This window comes from Zasmidium cellare (assembly GCF_010093935.1).
Source record: "Zasmidium cellare ATCC 36951 unplaced genomic scaffold M409scaffold_8, whole genome shotgun sequence".
In the NCBI taxonomy this organism is placed as follows: Eukaryota; Fungi; Ascomycota; class Dothideomycetes; order Mycosphaerellales; family Mycosphaerellaceae; genus Zasmidium; species Zasmidium cellare.
Genome location: NW_022986952.1, coordinates 1 through 13,725, shown reverse-complemented (window position 1 = coordinate 13,725; position 13,725 = coordinate 1). Strand labels below are relative to the sequence as shown.

The 13,725-nt window shown below is 52.9% G+C and overlaps 7 protein-coding genes across 7 annotated transcripts; 2 read left to right on the top strand and 5 right to left on the bottom strand.

Annotated features, from left to right (window-relative positions):
• Positions 1-154: 154 nt before the first annotated feature.
• Positions 155-1,045, bottom strand: M409DRAFT_64347 (uncharacterized protein; the record flags this gene model as incomplete). The annotated part of the gene is made up of 1 exon (XM_033816033.1): positions 155-1,045. The coding sequence occupies one exon, from the start codon at positions 1,043-1,045 to the stop codon at positions 155-157; it is 891 nt and encodes a 296-aa protein (XP_033670808.1).
• A 643-nt stretch (positions 1,046-1,688) lies between these two features.
• M409DRAFT_64346 (uncharacterized protein) lies at positions 1,689-2,616 on the top strand (the record flags this gene model as incomplete). Its single annotated transcript, XM_033816032.1, has 2 exons — positions 1,689-2,388; positions 2,450-2,616. 2 exons carry the CDS (start codon positions 1,689-1,691, stop codon positions 2,614-2,616), a joined length of 867 nt encoding a protein of 288 aa, XP_033670807.1.
• A 765-nt stretch (positions 2,617-3,381) lies between these two features.
• On the bottom strand, positions 3,382-4,182 carry M409DRAFT_64345 (uncharacterized protein; the record flags this gene model as incomplete). The annotated part of the gene is made up of 1 exon (XM_033816031.1): positions 3,382-4,182. The coding sequence occupies one exon, from the start codon at positions 4,180-4,182 to the stop codon at positions 3,382-3,384; it is 801 nt and encodes a 266-aa protein (XP_033670806.1).
• A 1,431-nt stretch (positions 4,183-5,613) lies between these two features.
• On the bottom strand, positions 5,614-8,452 carry M409DRAFT_51711 (uncharacterized protein; the record flags this gene model as incomplete). The annotated part of the gene is made up of 2 exons (XM_033811881.1): positions 5,614-8,184; positions 8,240-8,452. The coding sequence occupies 2 exons, from the start codon at positions 8,450-8,452 to the stop codon at positions 5,614-5,616; spliced, it is 2,784 nt and encodes a 927-aa protein (XP_033670805.1).
• A 486-nt stretch (positions 8,453-8,938) lies between these two features.
• Positions 8,939-9,607, top strand: M409DRAFT_19533 (uncharacterized protein; the record flags this gene model as incomplete). The annotated part of the gene is made up of 2 exons (XM_033804984.1): positions 8,939-9,205; positions 9,329-9,607. 2 exons carry the CDS (start codon positions 8,939-8,941, stop codon positions 9,605-9,607), a joined length of 546 nt encoding a protein of 181 aa, XP_033670804.1.
• Positions 9,608-10,608: 1,001 nt separating this feature from the next.
• Positions 10,609-11,365, bottom strand: M409DRAFT_64342 (uncharacterized protein; the record flags this gene model as incomplete). The annotated part of the gene is made up of 2 exons (XM_033816030.1): positions 10,609-11,026; positions 11,094-11,365. The coding sequence occupies 2 exons, from the start codon at positions 11,363-11,365 to the stop codon at positions 10,609-10,611; spliced, it is 690 nt and encodes a 229-aa protein (XP_033670803.1).
• A 670-nt stretch (positions 11,366-12,035) lies between these two features.
• On the bottom strand, positions 12,036-12,682 carry M409DRAFT_51709 (uncharacterized protein; the record flags this gene model as incomplete). Its single annotated transcript, XM_033811880.1, has 3 exons — positions 12,036-12,529; positions 12,573-12,594; positions 12,644-12,682. 3 exons carry the CDS (start codon positions 12,680-12,682, stop codon positions 12,036-12,038), a joined length of 555 nt encoding a protein of 184 aa, XP_033670802.1.
• Positions 12,683-13,725: the final 1,043 nt, after the last annotated feature.

Here is a 13,725-nt window from a genome sequence, read left to right as displayed (position 1 = left end):
AGCATTGGCAAGGGAGCTGAGGTGAGGTCCGAGAGGCTTTGACCGGTATGCCGGAGGTTGTGAGGCGACCCTGTATCTGTAAATGCTCACTCTGTGCTCATCTGCATCCGCAGGTCAAGAACATTTGCCATGGTATATGTTGGCCCCCCAGTGTTCAAGCCTTATACCTCTCAACATTCTCCTCCACCCACTCCCCAAATCCAGTTCCTGCCTCCCCCGTATACTTGACAACATTACTCGCCCCCTCATCATGATTATCATAAGCCTTCCCCCACCAACTCCCCCTCGTCTCCTCCCCCCCAAGCCGAACCCTCACAGCCTTCCCACTCCCATCCTCCTCATCACCCCAAACCACCTCCCTCCCCAACGCCTTCGCCACCGTAACAATCGCATACCTCTGAGTGACCAACTTCGGGCCATACAAATACACGATGTTCTGCGTATCACGTTGTCCCTGTGCTAGAATCGTCCCTCCAACCCTGCCCATATCGACATCAGTGATGAAGTCGAACTTCGTATCCGGACTCGTGAGGAACACCTCGCCGGCTTGCAGTCCATCTCTCCAACGAAGTGTATTCGTCGCGAAAGCACCCGCTCTGAGAGCAACGTAGTTCTTCGGTCCGTAGATCTCCTCGAGATTCTTCTCGACTTGGGCGTGGATCCAGGGGATCCTTTCATTTGAGGGTATATCTTCCAATGGCCGATTGATCGTAAAACTGCTCAGGAATACTATAAACCTAATACCAGAATCCTTGGACGCGTGCAAGGTGGCTCGCATATGATCGCGAGATTGATGAGCGAGGTACATAAAGGCCGATGTAGCTCTTGTCCGTTTCACGGCGGCGGATACGCTCTCTGGGTTCGTTAAGTCGGCGGTGACTCTTTCGAATCCACCAGATGTTTCTTCGATAGCGCTGAGTCCGGGGATGGATTTGCTTGTGTCTCGCATGGCGAGGAAGACTTTTGCTCCATGTCTCTGGGCTGTGCAGGCTACAATTGAGCCGACGTTACCTGTTGGACCGAAGACGATTGTTCGGGTCGCCATTTTTCGATAGCGATACGATGGGGATGGAATGCGGAAGACGTAACTTGTCCTTCCGTTGATGGTGTCGACTTCTCTTGATGTATGTCATGGACAAGAGGTTACTCCGGACATAAGTCACCTCTCGGAGTTTCAAGCTTGAAGCCGTCTCAAGGGTTGGTCATCTCGATTGGTCTCCGCAGTAAACATTTTTCGAACGTTTCTAGGGCTGCGTCCGTCAGTATCGTCGTGCTTACTTTCGCTCATGCTGGTGCCATCACGCAAGGCTCTCGATAAGAAAATAGGGTAGGCGGAAGCTTTTGCTAGCCTCGTCAGGGCACCAACGCTTCTGCTGCAAGTTTGCTATTAGTTGCGGTCGCTGTTTGTAGTAATCTTCGCTTGTCTGAACGGGTTCTTTCTCTCGGCAAGGCTGTGGTCCTGATTCCAAACGCTGCGAAATCCAACCCAAGGGGGCAAACCTGCCTGAGGCACATTGAATGACTGGCTTGCTAAGCATCGGCTCCTCAGCATTTCTATCTCTGAAAGCGGTGCCCCCGACATCAAAACCAGAATGCTGTGGAAGAAGCCAGCGTCCAGATATATAACCTCAGACTCCGACCGATTCCTGCCGTCAGTCAGAATCCCATCCATTGTCAAGCCAAGCAACATGGCCTTCCAATTCCCCTCATTCACTAGAATCTTGCACCACGAGCCCTACGATGCAATCTCACCTCTTCGTCCAGACCTCTCAGTCAAAGGCAAAACCGTCGTCGTCACCGGCGGCGGAACAGGCATAGGTAAAGCCATCGCCAAAGCCTTCGCACAGGCCGGAGCCTCCTCGATCGCCATCGTCGGTCGGCGTGAAGAGAGGTTGAAAGAAGCCGTCAAGGAGATATCTTCTGCGGTTGGCGACGAGACCCAAAAGATCTTCTACCAGGTGGCGGACTTGACCGATCGAGACGCCACCATCGAAGCCTTCGAATCCATCGTTCAGACTCAGGCTGCTCCCATCGATATCTGCGTCTCCAATGCCGGTACGACGCCAAAGCCCGGCCTCGTTGCAGACGTCGCACCGGACGACTTCATGAGTCTGGTCAATGGCAATGTCCTCTCAACTCTCAATACAGCGCATGCTTTCCTTCCCCGCGCCTCCAAGAAAGACGCATTCTTCTTGAACACTTCAACGGGTCTCGTGCACATGCTCCCCCGACCAGGCATCAGCGCCCACGCAGCGAGCAAAGCCGCGAGCGCGAAACTCGTCGAGTACGTCCAAGCCGAAAACCCAGAGCTGCATGTCGTGAGTCTGCAGCCGGGCAGTGTCGCCACTGAGGCGACAGCGAATATGAAGGTTCAGGGCAAGGACAGTCGTGAGTGATCTTTCTTTGAACTCATGACACCAGACACGGCCTTGCTAAATTATGGAATTAGCTGACCTCCCGGGCCACTTCTGCGTCTGGCTCGTATCGCAGGAAGCCAGCTTCCTCAAGGGCAAGTTCGTCTGGGCGAACTGGGACGTCGAGGAGTTGAAGGAGCGGGCGGAGGAGATTCGGGAGTCGAGGTTGTTGACTATCATGTTGGAGGGGATGGATGTGTAGCCGAAGAGGCAAGAATATTCGAGGCTGTCTGTTTGGCTTCTTCGCCCCCAAATCGAGACGGCGAACCGGCTTCTGATGAAGATCGACAGTCTCGGTCCGAATTCCAAGGTGAATGAAGAGCGAACGTCAGCGTTTGCTCCAAGTACCGGCGGGAGTGTTCTCGTTGCTGGTAACTATAGTCCTTTCCCAGTAACGCTTCCAGTGGTGCACCTCGATAGGAGTGCCTCGATAGGGCCATGTTTCATGAATAGCGGTGCCCTTCCAAATCCTGCTCTCGTCGTGAGTTCGAAGCTGTCTAAACGGTTGATGATGTGTGACATCACCTTCGAAGCTCCAAAACTTCGTCCAAAACTTCGGCCAAAACTTCGGCCTCAACTTCGGCCTCTGCTCGAAGATCTCGAACTTCACGATAGATCGGGCGGACGTGGAGTCGATGCTGGGGAGACTAGTGCAGGAACAGTGGAACGGTGGGGAGAGCAACTGAAGTGAACTTACGATGTCGCATGTCATTTGAGGTGAAATGTTTTGCTCGGAGGCGAGGACTGACGAAAGTGTGAGGAAATCGTTGTGGTTGTGTGTTCGTCGTAGCACTTGTGAATTTCGATTGCAAAAATGGCTACGTCTCATCTCTCATCTTTGGTATTTCTTGAAGAGTATCTCGTTGAAGTTTTCCTTGCTCATACACAGCAGCCAGCCCTAGAGCCCAGCTCTGAGAAGGCAACAAAGTAGTTCCCATTAAATCGTAATATCAAAGTCGTGAGCTGTTTATCGGCAGGGGTAGCCACCGTCAATGACAATATCAGCACCGGTGGTGTAGGTCGAAGCGTCGGAGACGAGGTAGACATAGGCACCCTTGAGTTCCTTGGCGAGACCGTCACGGCCGAGCGGGATCATGCTGTGCCAGAGCTTCTGGGTCTCCTTGGGCACGAAGTCGGAGAGGCCGGTGTCGATGTACCCAGGCGAGATGCAGTTGACACGGGCGAAGTCGCGCCATTCGTTGGCGAGGGAGCGGGTCATGTGGATGCAGCCGGCTTTGGCGACGTTGTAAGAAGTCTGCTCCTGAGGGTAGTTGGCGATGTGGCCGGACATGGAGGCAGTGATGACGAGCGAGCCAGTGCCGCGCTCCTTGAAGTGGTGGCCGACGGCCTTTGCGCAGTGGAAGGTACCGTTCAAGTCGACCTGGATGACGTGGTTCCAGGCCTCGACGGAGCCATCGAGGATGCCGCTGTCAGCGGTGGCACCGGCGTTGGCGATGAAAGCGTCGATCTTGCCAAAGTCGTTGACGACGTCCTTGACGAGCTGCTCGACGCTCTCGTACTTGTCGACCTGACACTTGTATGCCTTGGCCTTGACGCCGTAGTCTTTCGAGAGCTGCTCTGCGTTCTTGATGCCGCCCTCGGCACGCGAGGCGTAGGTGATGGCAATGTCGGCGCCCAGCTCAGCGCAGCCGCGGGCAGCCTCGATACCCATGCCCTTGGGGCCGGAGGCACCGGTGACGACAACGACCCGTCCCTTGAGGGAGAGGAGGTCCAGGAGATGCTCGCCTTCTGGGATTCTCTGAGGCATGGTGGTGGTGTTGTTGTTGGAGGTGGTCGTGTGGTCGTGTGGTGGGATGAGGTTTGGTATTGGTGGGGTTATTGCTTGTTGGAGGAGATGGAGAGGAAGAAGAACTGGGACAATGGCAGGAAGGGAAGTTTTTGTAGTCCGGAAGACGAGAGGTATACGTATCTGCGTGGGCTGCTCTATTGGCGTGTCCAACGGCTAGGGTGCCCCTCCTTCATCAGTGGTGGGGCAAGAGGAGAGCTCATGGTTGACGATATGCTTATGCGATGAGCGCTAGGAAGGCAGTATCAGCCTTCGACTGCAGCAATCTTCGTCATGCCGTGCATGCATCCTAATGCATTGGGTCTGAATCCATTGCTCTGGGTGAGAGGCTCTTGATTGCTGGTATACTGATCAATTCATTCACTCATCAAAGGCGTTGCTAGGAGAGCATCGTCAATGTTTTGCCCCGGTGGAGCACTGACCTCATCCCGCCGCCCGCCGGTTCACCTTCGGCCTTTTCGTTCGCATCCCAGCCCAAAAGACGACCAAATGATGGTCTGCTGCGGTAGCTCGCTCTGGAGCTCTGCGCCCACTGCATCGCGATGACCGGGCACTGCGTCCACGCCGGAAACGTCACACATCTCCATCGGCGGCATTGGCCTGGTCTCGTGCGCCTCGGAGCTCGTTCACCACTCCCGAATCGATTTCGTGCATGCACGGCAAAAACAAGTACCTATACATGCAATTCGAGAACTTCTCATCGATTGCTCTGTTTCAGAGACCTCGGTGATGAACTTGCAGCCCGTTCTGCATCCCTCTTTTCTGCCCAGGAGCTTATCTCCTCGTCAACCTCACCCTGGTGATTCTTCCGAGTTTAGCCGGCATCTCGACCTTTCGACCGGTACGGGCATCTAGAGGACGGAATGCGTAACGGATTTCCGTACGATGCTCAGTGCTTTGCTTAGTCGGCGATGATACATCCCACAAATGGGATACGCAACCGTTTTATCGCACTGACTTCTCTGATTACCTGAAGCTGAGGTAACTAGTCAGGTACACGAAACATCAGCCTCATTCTGCCGAAGTGCCCTTGTGCTACACAGAACCTGATGTCTAAGATATGACTGATGACTCCAAGCAATTGAGCTTGGCGTTGCCAGGATAGATGATGAACGGCAGAAGTGGCAAGCATAGTACAAAACGTACATTTCTCCGCGAGCTATGAACATAGTGCTGTAATGCTGTCTGTATGCCGCAAAGCATCTGCAGCGCAGGCAAGAAAGCAAATTGGTATCTTACAGGCCGATCAGCCAAGTATCCCGTACAGTAGACCTGAAGCAAGGAATCCACATGATTTTCCATAAGGACAACCCAACCATGGCGACGTCGCTGAAACCAACCCATTCGCCCGGACGCCGTCGCTCGTATCGCTCATTCAAAAACATTGTCTCATCATTGATGGCCATCGCCGTTGCCGCCAGTGTATTGCAGTAAAGGCCAGGGTTGCGTGGTGCCATCGTTGGGCATCGGTATGTTACCCATCGTGGCAGTAGCGAGGTCGATGGAGCCGTCACCGGCTTTACCACCGCTAAGAGCCATTAGTGCCCCGGCTGGAGTCTGAATGTACTCCTGGCCACTCACGTTGGTCATCATGGAGTTAGCGAAATGCCTCCAGGCCGCGGGCCCTGCCTGTGGGTATTCTGCCTGCTGTGGTGATTGCTGGAAACCGTTGCTGACTTGACCCGTGGGTGATTGGAAAGCTGCAAGAAAGTTGGAGGTCTGAGGCTGCGAAGACATGGCAGCTTCCTGGGCGGCTGCATGGAGTTGTGCCTCGATGTTGGGCTTTGCCTCCTCGTTGGAGTATGCCGAAGTGTCGTAGGCTGCCAAGTTGTTCTGATTGTATGCCAACGTCCCGTTTTGGACGCCAGGGTAAGTATAAGGAGTGGAGACTGGATAGCTCTGGGCTTGATCTTGGTGCCCTGCCTGACCATTCATGTATGCTTGTCCCTGGGTTTGTGGTTGGGCGATATCATGGCTGCCTGTGCCGTTGGTGTAGTAAGTATCGCTCTCGTTGGTGCTGTTGTACAGTGACTGGGCCGCGTCCTGTTCCTGGGTGTTTGGTGAGACCGTAGATGCGACGGCTGCCGAAGCTGTCTTGGCAGCGATGTGCCGGTTCAGGTTACTCAATGAGAAGTCAATGATCCCGCTGATGGCTTGCTGAAGCTGCGGTCCAGTTCCTGCTGATATGTCGGTAACCTGCTCTCTCGTTTCCGGCACAAGACTCTGACCGAGTAGGTTTCCCACTTCGCCCATCACGTCCAACCACTGATCCATATCATGTCGCACACTCTGCAAGTCGGTGGACGTCATCTGGTCTCGCCGCTCGGTCCAGGCGAAAAGGGTGGTAAAAATTGCTGCGAGGAAGTCCGTGGAGTAATACCAGGTCGTGTCGAGAGACTTCAGTGTCTTGAGCTGAATCGCACAAGCCAGCAGTCTGCCGCTCCAATGAAGGCATACGTCAAGGTTGCTGCTCATGGTCTGAGGCGTCGCTGATCTGCAGAGAGATGGGTGGTGAAGCAGTAGCTGGCACTCCGCAACCGACATGTCCAGATATAGTGCTGAAACTCGATCCTCCTCTTTCGTCTCAGCACCGCCTCGAAGCTCCACGGGTACTTGGGCTTGGAAAGTGTCGAGGTCATTCTCAAGCACTTTGATGTTTGTCTCGTACTGTCCAGTCGACTTTATCGAGTAGATGGTGGCGTAGACACGCATCATGATCTTCAGCAGCTTGAATCCCTCACCACCTGCTCGCCATGAGCACTTCTTCCACTCGGGCAAGTTTGCTTCCTCTGGCAGAAAATCGTGCATAGGCTCCGGTATCTCAATGTCGAAGTCTTCCATACGCAGAGGCATTGGTCGGCCAAGCTTCCCAGAAACGTGGACATGGAACACCAGCAGACTCCAGAAAATACGTTTCCGCATCTCCAGATGTTGAGGATCCTGATTCATGCCTGAGCCTTGCCATGCTTTTGCGGATCGGTGCAGACCCGATTCGATAGCCAATCCCATGACCATGTTGGTGAACATCCAAGCTGCACCAGGGCGAGGTTGGTTGCGTAGCTGGGAGCAGATCAAGGTGAGAGCTTGAATGTCTTCCAGCTTGTGGCCAGTAACGAGCTCTGGAATGAAGCTGAGTGCGTAGTGGTAGTGGCTCATGGAATCGTGACGGGCCTGATCGTTGCCGTTGCGCCGAGAGTACTGGAAGTTGATAACTGCCAATACCATGTGCACCATAACGGTCTCCGCAGCAGTCGGTTGGTGGCCTTCTTGGTGACAGACGCGATCAAGCAGGTTCATGAAGTCCGGCTTGTGGAGGATGGGGATGAACTGCTGGATCGATCGAAAGTACCAGTCGGCGTAGACTTTGCACTGTGTGTATGGAGGCAGCGGAGGTTGAAACGGTTGGGTGCGTCCAAAAGCATGGCTCAAGAAAGTTCTGTAGGACATCGCAGACGTTGCTGGATCCGCCTCAGAGGGCATGAACTCGGCCAGATCGATCTTGGTGCCGAACAGGGCGAGCGAAGTGCCTTCAATAGGACTGAGCCAGTTGTTCTCGGACGAGACACCCAGATAGTTGTCTCCAATGCAGCCAGCCCGGAAGTCAGGCAGCAGTGAGCCCGTGGTCTGACGTTCCGGAGACTCATGCGCCGGGAGAGGGTACGCTTGGGCGGCATATGCGCTGCTTTGCACATCCCAGCCATCGTGGTATCCGGTCTGAAGGTTGTTGGAAAGGTAGCCATGCGCGTTGCCCGGCGGCGGCTTGGGCTCGAGTCCATTCTCTTTCAACTGCTGCTGCAGCTCGATCATGTACAGCCTCAATGCCGTATTCTCGTTCTCGATGTGCTCGGTGTGACCTCGAGTCGTCGCCCGGCCGGTGATTCGATCGGTCGTCTTGCATTCGGTGTTGTTCTGCAGACATGGCGAGCAGCCTCCCGGTCGCGCATCGCATCTAATCTTTCGAATCTGTCACATTGGTTAGTATTCACATGCCTTGACATCGATGCTTGTATTTTGTCACCTTGCAACGATCGCAGGCCTGCCCCGTCCGCGACGAACCCGCCGACTTCTTCTTGCTGCCACCGCCGATGCCGTTGCTGGTCGGCGGCAAGCCACCGAGGAAGTCGCCATGGTTGTGCTGGTGAAGATGGGCGTCCGTCCTCGGATGCTTCGCTTGCGGCGAGTCGCGGTCGTCGTCTGCGGCGTCGTCGCCGGGCCGCTTGTTCGCTGGCATTTTCCGTGTGCTTGGGTGAAGGTGGAAGTTACCGCCCAGTCGCGTCTAGCCGTGCGTGCGTGCTGTGTTCGCTCCTCGCCAGTGCTTGGGACTGTTGTTGTTGTTTGTTGTGACTTTCCCGCGGCAAGCTGGCGGACGTGGATCACATTGTCGAGGGCGTCGTCTGGTCATTCACTCCCCTCCGCCTTGCTCGAAGTCGTCGCGGCCGTCAGCGGATCAGAAGAGCTGGACTCGTGTCTTGCCCACTGCACGCTGCTGCGCAAGAGTTCTGGCCAGACGAACCGGTCGCGGCCCGTGCGCCCTGACTTCTGCTGTGCGGCGTGGCTGGACAGTGATTCGCTGTGCTCCTTTCTGCGCCGGCGACGACGTAAACCCTCTCCCAAAACCACCTAACGCCCTACAATCACCTGCACACTGCCCTCGAACCGTCACTTCAAGCAGCTCGTGGCATGCGCAGGAGCGATCTCGACTACTCGACACGCTGACATGGAGACCGTCTATCTGCCGCATTTGCCCTCCCACCCTCTCCACATCTGCCTGTTCGAGCAGGTCCAGAATGCGGCTTTCCTACGCCGGCAGCTATTGGAGGGCAACACAGACTTTGAATACGCACTTATAGACGCCTCCGTCTTGCTATCGAAGAACCATGTCTTGGCGAGCTGCTTCCGATCGATCAACGATCTGCTGAACCAACGCCTAAAGACTCGCAATGTGCACTCTGAAATCGTATTCGCATTGTCGCCCAATAGCAATGTAAGTTCGTACTCGCGATTCTCTCTTCGTCGAGTCTCTGCTTGGACTTTATGTCAAGTTTCTTGCTTTTCTGCAAGTCTGTTCCAAAATATACGTTTTCGTCTTGCTCACACTCTCTCCCAGATTGCTGAATCGTTCCGACGATTCGGTCTCTCAGACGACAGCAAGAACATCGTTGCGATCAAAGTCGGAGGAGATCGAGCCAAGGTCGAGGAGCATCTTCTGGGGAATGTCGAAGGAAAGGCGGTGGAACTGACTGATGAAGCGTTAGCTGGGATGCACGATGCAGCGAGGATCAGGAAGATTTACCGGCTAGAGGCCCCAAAGAAAGGCGAGGTGAACGTGTTGAGCAGGGAGTCTGAGGCGCTGTTGCTTGGTAGCATGGCGCTCAAGGGCTCATGATGTGTAGTTGATTCTCAATCGACGCCGTTGCCGGTGTCGATCTTGCTTTGGGTGAGATCTTCTACGCATCTTTCCCCTGCGTCTCCCCCTATCCTGTCACGTAACCAAGCCATGCTATAAGTGCTGGTCAGCATGGCCATCAATCGATCTCTGGGGATGAATGCCACATACCAGGAAGTGAGATGAAAACCAGCAGGATGAGAATGGCCACCAGGCTGGCCCACCGGTGCTCGCAGGCCCGGTAGTAGGCCTTCTTCACCCGGTCCTTGGTGGTATCCCAGCAGCTCATCGTGCTTCCGTGCTGTCGATTGATTGATTGGGGAGTTTGATGGCAGAGAGTTCTTCGGGATAGCTGGGGATGTTAACAAGAAGGACGTCACAGAGTGTGCGTTCGGAGCGCCTGTTATATGCGGCGACAAGGGCATAGGTGAGGCTTCATTCACTGCATATCAAGCTCACATCCCCATTGTATTGGTGAGTGAAAGGGGTCAGAACAATAGATCTATTATCGTGGTCTTCTAGCGCTATTGTGGGGATCGAGGTGATGATGTGGAAAGGTGAAGGAAGTGAGTGAAGTGAGTATTGCCGTTCTTCGTGCCTTGAGGAGGGCTTTCACATACTAATTGATGTCTATATTACGAGATGAATCCCCTCATACCAATAGCTGTACAACTGTATCGATACATATATCGATAGCGTGGACAGGGACGTTGCAACGGGGATGTTGGAGAGATATGAAGCGCAGTCTGTCAAGAGGTCCTCCTCATATCTATCAAGATAAAACGCTCCAATACGTATATCGATAGCATGGATATAGTCATTGTAGTGGATATAGTTTGCTGCGAACACCACGACTCCTTTCTTATCGACTACCTTGCCAGAGCATCGATGGCCTGGCTTGACTGGCACTCCACTCATCACATTGTGACGATAGCTCACCACTAATCTGGGCAGGGACAGAAGCATCTGTCCTCGAGATTATTTCATTTATGATTCATGATCTACCCCTTCAAAGCCTGCACCACCGTCGAATCTGCACCGACAAGTTCCACACCTTTCTCCTTCAACTCCTTCCCCAGACCCTCAACAGCATCCTTCGACTGAAACACCCCCTTCGTCCCATCCTCAATCAGAAACGTTCGATACCCATGCTCCATCGCATCGACCGCCGTGCACTTGACGCAGAAATCGTAAGCCAGACCAACGACAAAAACGTCCGTGATGCCAGCACCCTTCAAGATTCCATCCAGCTCGCTCATCGAGATCTTCGGGTTGCGGAAGGGAGGTCCAAAGGCCGAGTATGCTTCGACTCGAGTGTCGAGACCCTTGTGGACGGTGTGTGAGAGCTTGTCTTGGTGCAACTCGGGAATGAGCTCGACTCCCTTCGTTCCTCGCACGCAATGATCTGGCCATAACAGACTATCGACAAAGATCATTAGCACCACATCATCAAGCCTGATCATTACACCAGCAATCGAAAACTCACGTCGTCTGCGTCTCCTCCCCATTCTCTGGATTCTTTATCGTATGCTCCGACGTAAAGGCCTTCGTCCCGGGATGCTGCGACGCAAAAGAGATATGATCGTGAGGATGGAAGTCTTGAGTGGCGATCTTGAGGGAGAAGCCAGTGTAGGAGAGTAGCTCGTTGATGTAGTTGACGACGCCGCGGCCGTCTTTGACTGCGAGGGCGCCGTTGGGTTCGCAGAAGTCTTCTTGCATGTCAACGACGATGAGGGCGGATTTCTTGGGTGCGGCCATGATGGCGGATTGATTGCTTTTCGAGATGGATTAGTTTTCAGGTGATGTCGTTGATTGTTGGTGGTTTGCTTGAGCTGCAGGAGTGGCACATGAAGCTTTGTTGATCAGCCGAGACGACAGTAAGGGTACGTGTCAACTCAGTCACGGTCTCACTGCGATCCTTAGGAATCAGCTGAGTGTTGTAGATGGAGCATATGGATCTGAGGTGTGGAAGGAAGAGGAGGAGCATGAGCTGATCCACACGGCAAGTGGGTCCTGCAGCATGGGTATCGCGCGAGCTGGAAGCTTGGCCCCATAACTCAATTCCAACGACTGATGCTTTCACAGCTATGTATTCTCTCTAATACATATATATACCTGTTCGACATCCTTCCAGTACCGTAGATCCTGCTCCTCCTGCTGCTGTTTTCAAAACGGTTGTGTGATATCTTGGCTTGCTCGCCCCTGAATAGGCTGTGTGGACATCGACGAGTAGCCTATGCGCTTGTTGGTTGTCTGTCGTGGTTCTGATGGGCGTAGGTGATATGTAACGATCAAGCGGAGGTAGCTGGTCGATTAGATGTTCTTCTCTCCCCGTTGTGGTGCTTCCAGGCTATCGATGATATGATCAGACGTGTTCTCCAACGTTATGTATCGGGGATATCTTGATGTATTGCTTGAGTAAGAGTATCTACTTCTCTGCTTGTTGCGCTGGTGGGAGGGTCGAGCTGCGCGGGAGCCCTGGGTTGCGCGGGAAGAATGTTTCCTCCTGGCTGTAAAGTTGCCCCTTTCTCTCTGAATATCGCGATATGTCTAAGGCATCGAACAGATAAACGTTAGGTTTCTCAATGGCTGGAGAACGGGGATACATGCGAGTTCTTGCCAGGTGAGGTGTATTCGAGGTAGTTGACGTGCGGCCTTTTGACGCGTTCGTTGCCCCGGTGAGGTAATGAGGGCTTGGCGCGTGGGCTTGCTGTATTTCGCTCCGCTGCCGCTTCAACTGCTTCCCTTCCTCACGCGAAACGTGGTGACCGTGAGGCCCCCTATCCCTGAGCCTGTATCCGCTGTTGAGGTATACTAACATCATTCTTCTCCAGACACTCGATCCATTAGAAACTGCTTGTACGTATACTCCATGGCCCGATCGATGGGTGTTCCCTGGGGATGAGATCTCATTGCTGACCGCTGTATAGTCACATCACACAGCAAAATAAGGCCCTTCACGCACTGCGGTAGCCGTGAGCATATTGCTAACATAGTCTATAAGCAGCAGCACTCACCAACACGCTCTGTACGTACCTCTCCTTCACCCTGGGCCGCTAGCACCTCATGGGACATCGCGCTGACTTGGCCTACAGCACAAAATCTCACATCACACGCCGTCGTAAGTTCTACCAGAGAATCTCCTCCCTATCCCCATCGATCGAGCTATTAGAAGCATCAATGGCATGTTGCGGCACGCATTGATCTCGGGGATACATCGCGAATACGCCAGAGGAGAGCCCTGCTAACGGTAACGTACTTGATAGGGAAGCTGCGCAGACGGTGAAGCTGCGCACGGATCCGCGACACTTTCGCGTTTTCTTTTAATTTCTCGCGACACGCTTAACTTTTAACTCTTCTACTTTATAGATCTCGAGCAGCGTATACTAGACGCAATATCTGCTTATAAGAATAATCTATATACCTCGAAACGCAAGTGTACTACCGCGTTTTCTATTAGTAAATCTACGCTTTAACTACGGCTCGCCGGCGGCGTTTCTCGATCTATCGCGTACGAACACGAGTAATACCTATTTATAACCGAAGAGTAGACTCTTATTAAGTAGATCTCGAAGTTATCGAAGTACGGCTACCCGGTTTTACCTAAATTCGCGTAAGAACTCGCTTTCGAGATACGCTATTCTCGAGTCCTACTTTCGACGCCGAACCCTTTCTCTATAACCTCGATTTTCTAACCTAGTAAAAGGTAGATCGATAGACTATATACTCGCTATCCGGAAATAAAAGGAGCTTAGAGTCGATAGCTAGAAATAAGCTAGTATAATAGTACTCGCTATTCGATAGTCGAGTCCTACTTCTCGAGTCTTACCGAGCTTTTCGTCTTAAATCGCTACGCTCCCGAGGACATTTATAACGTCGACGAGTCGGGTTTTACTATTAGCGTAAGTTAAACCTCTCGAGTATTAGGATTAGTATATTAATCCTAGAATTTTACTTAGTACGGATACTAAGCTTAAGTCCTTAGTTAGAGCTCGTTAAAAGGAGAGAGTCGGTAGACTACTAAAATAATCTTAAAGTAGAGGTTTAGGTATAATTATAAACTAAATAGTAAGATTAAATAGTAAGTTAAACGCTATTATATAAACTATAATATCGTT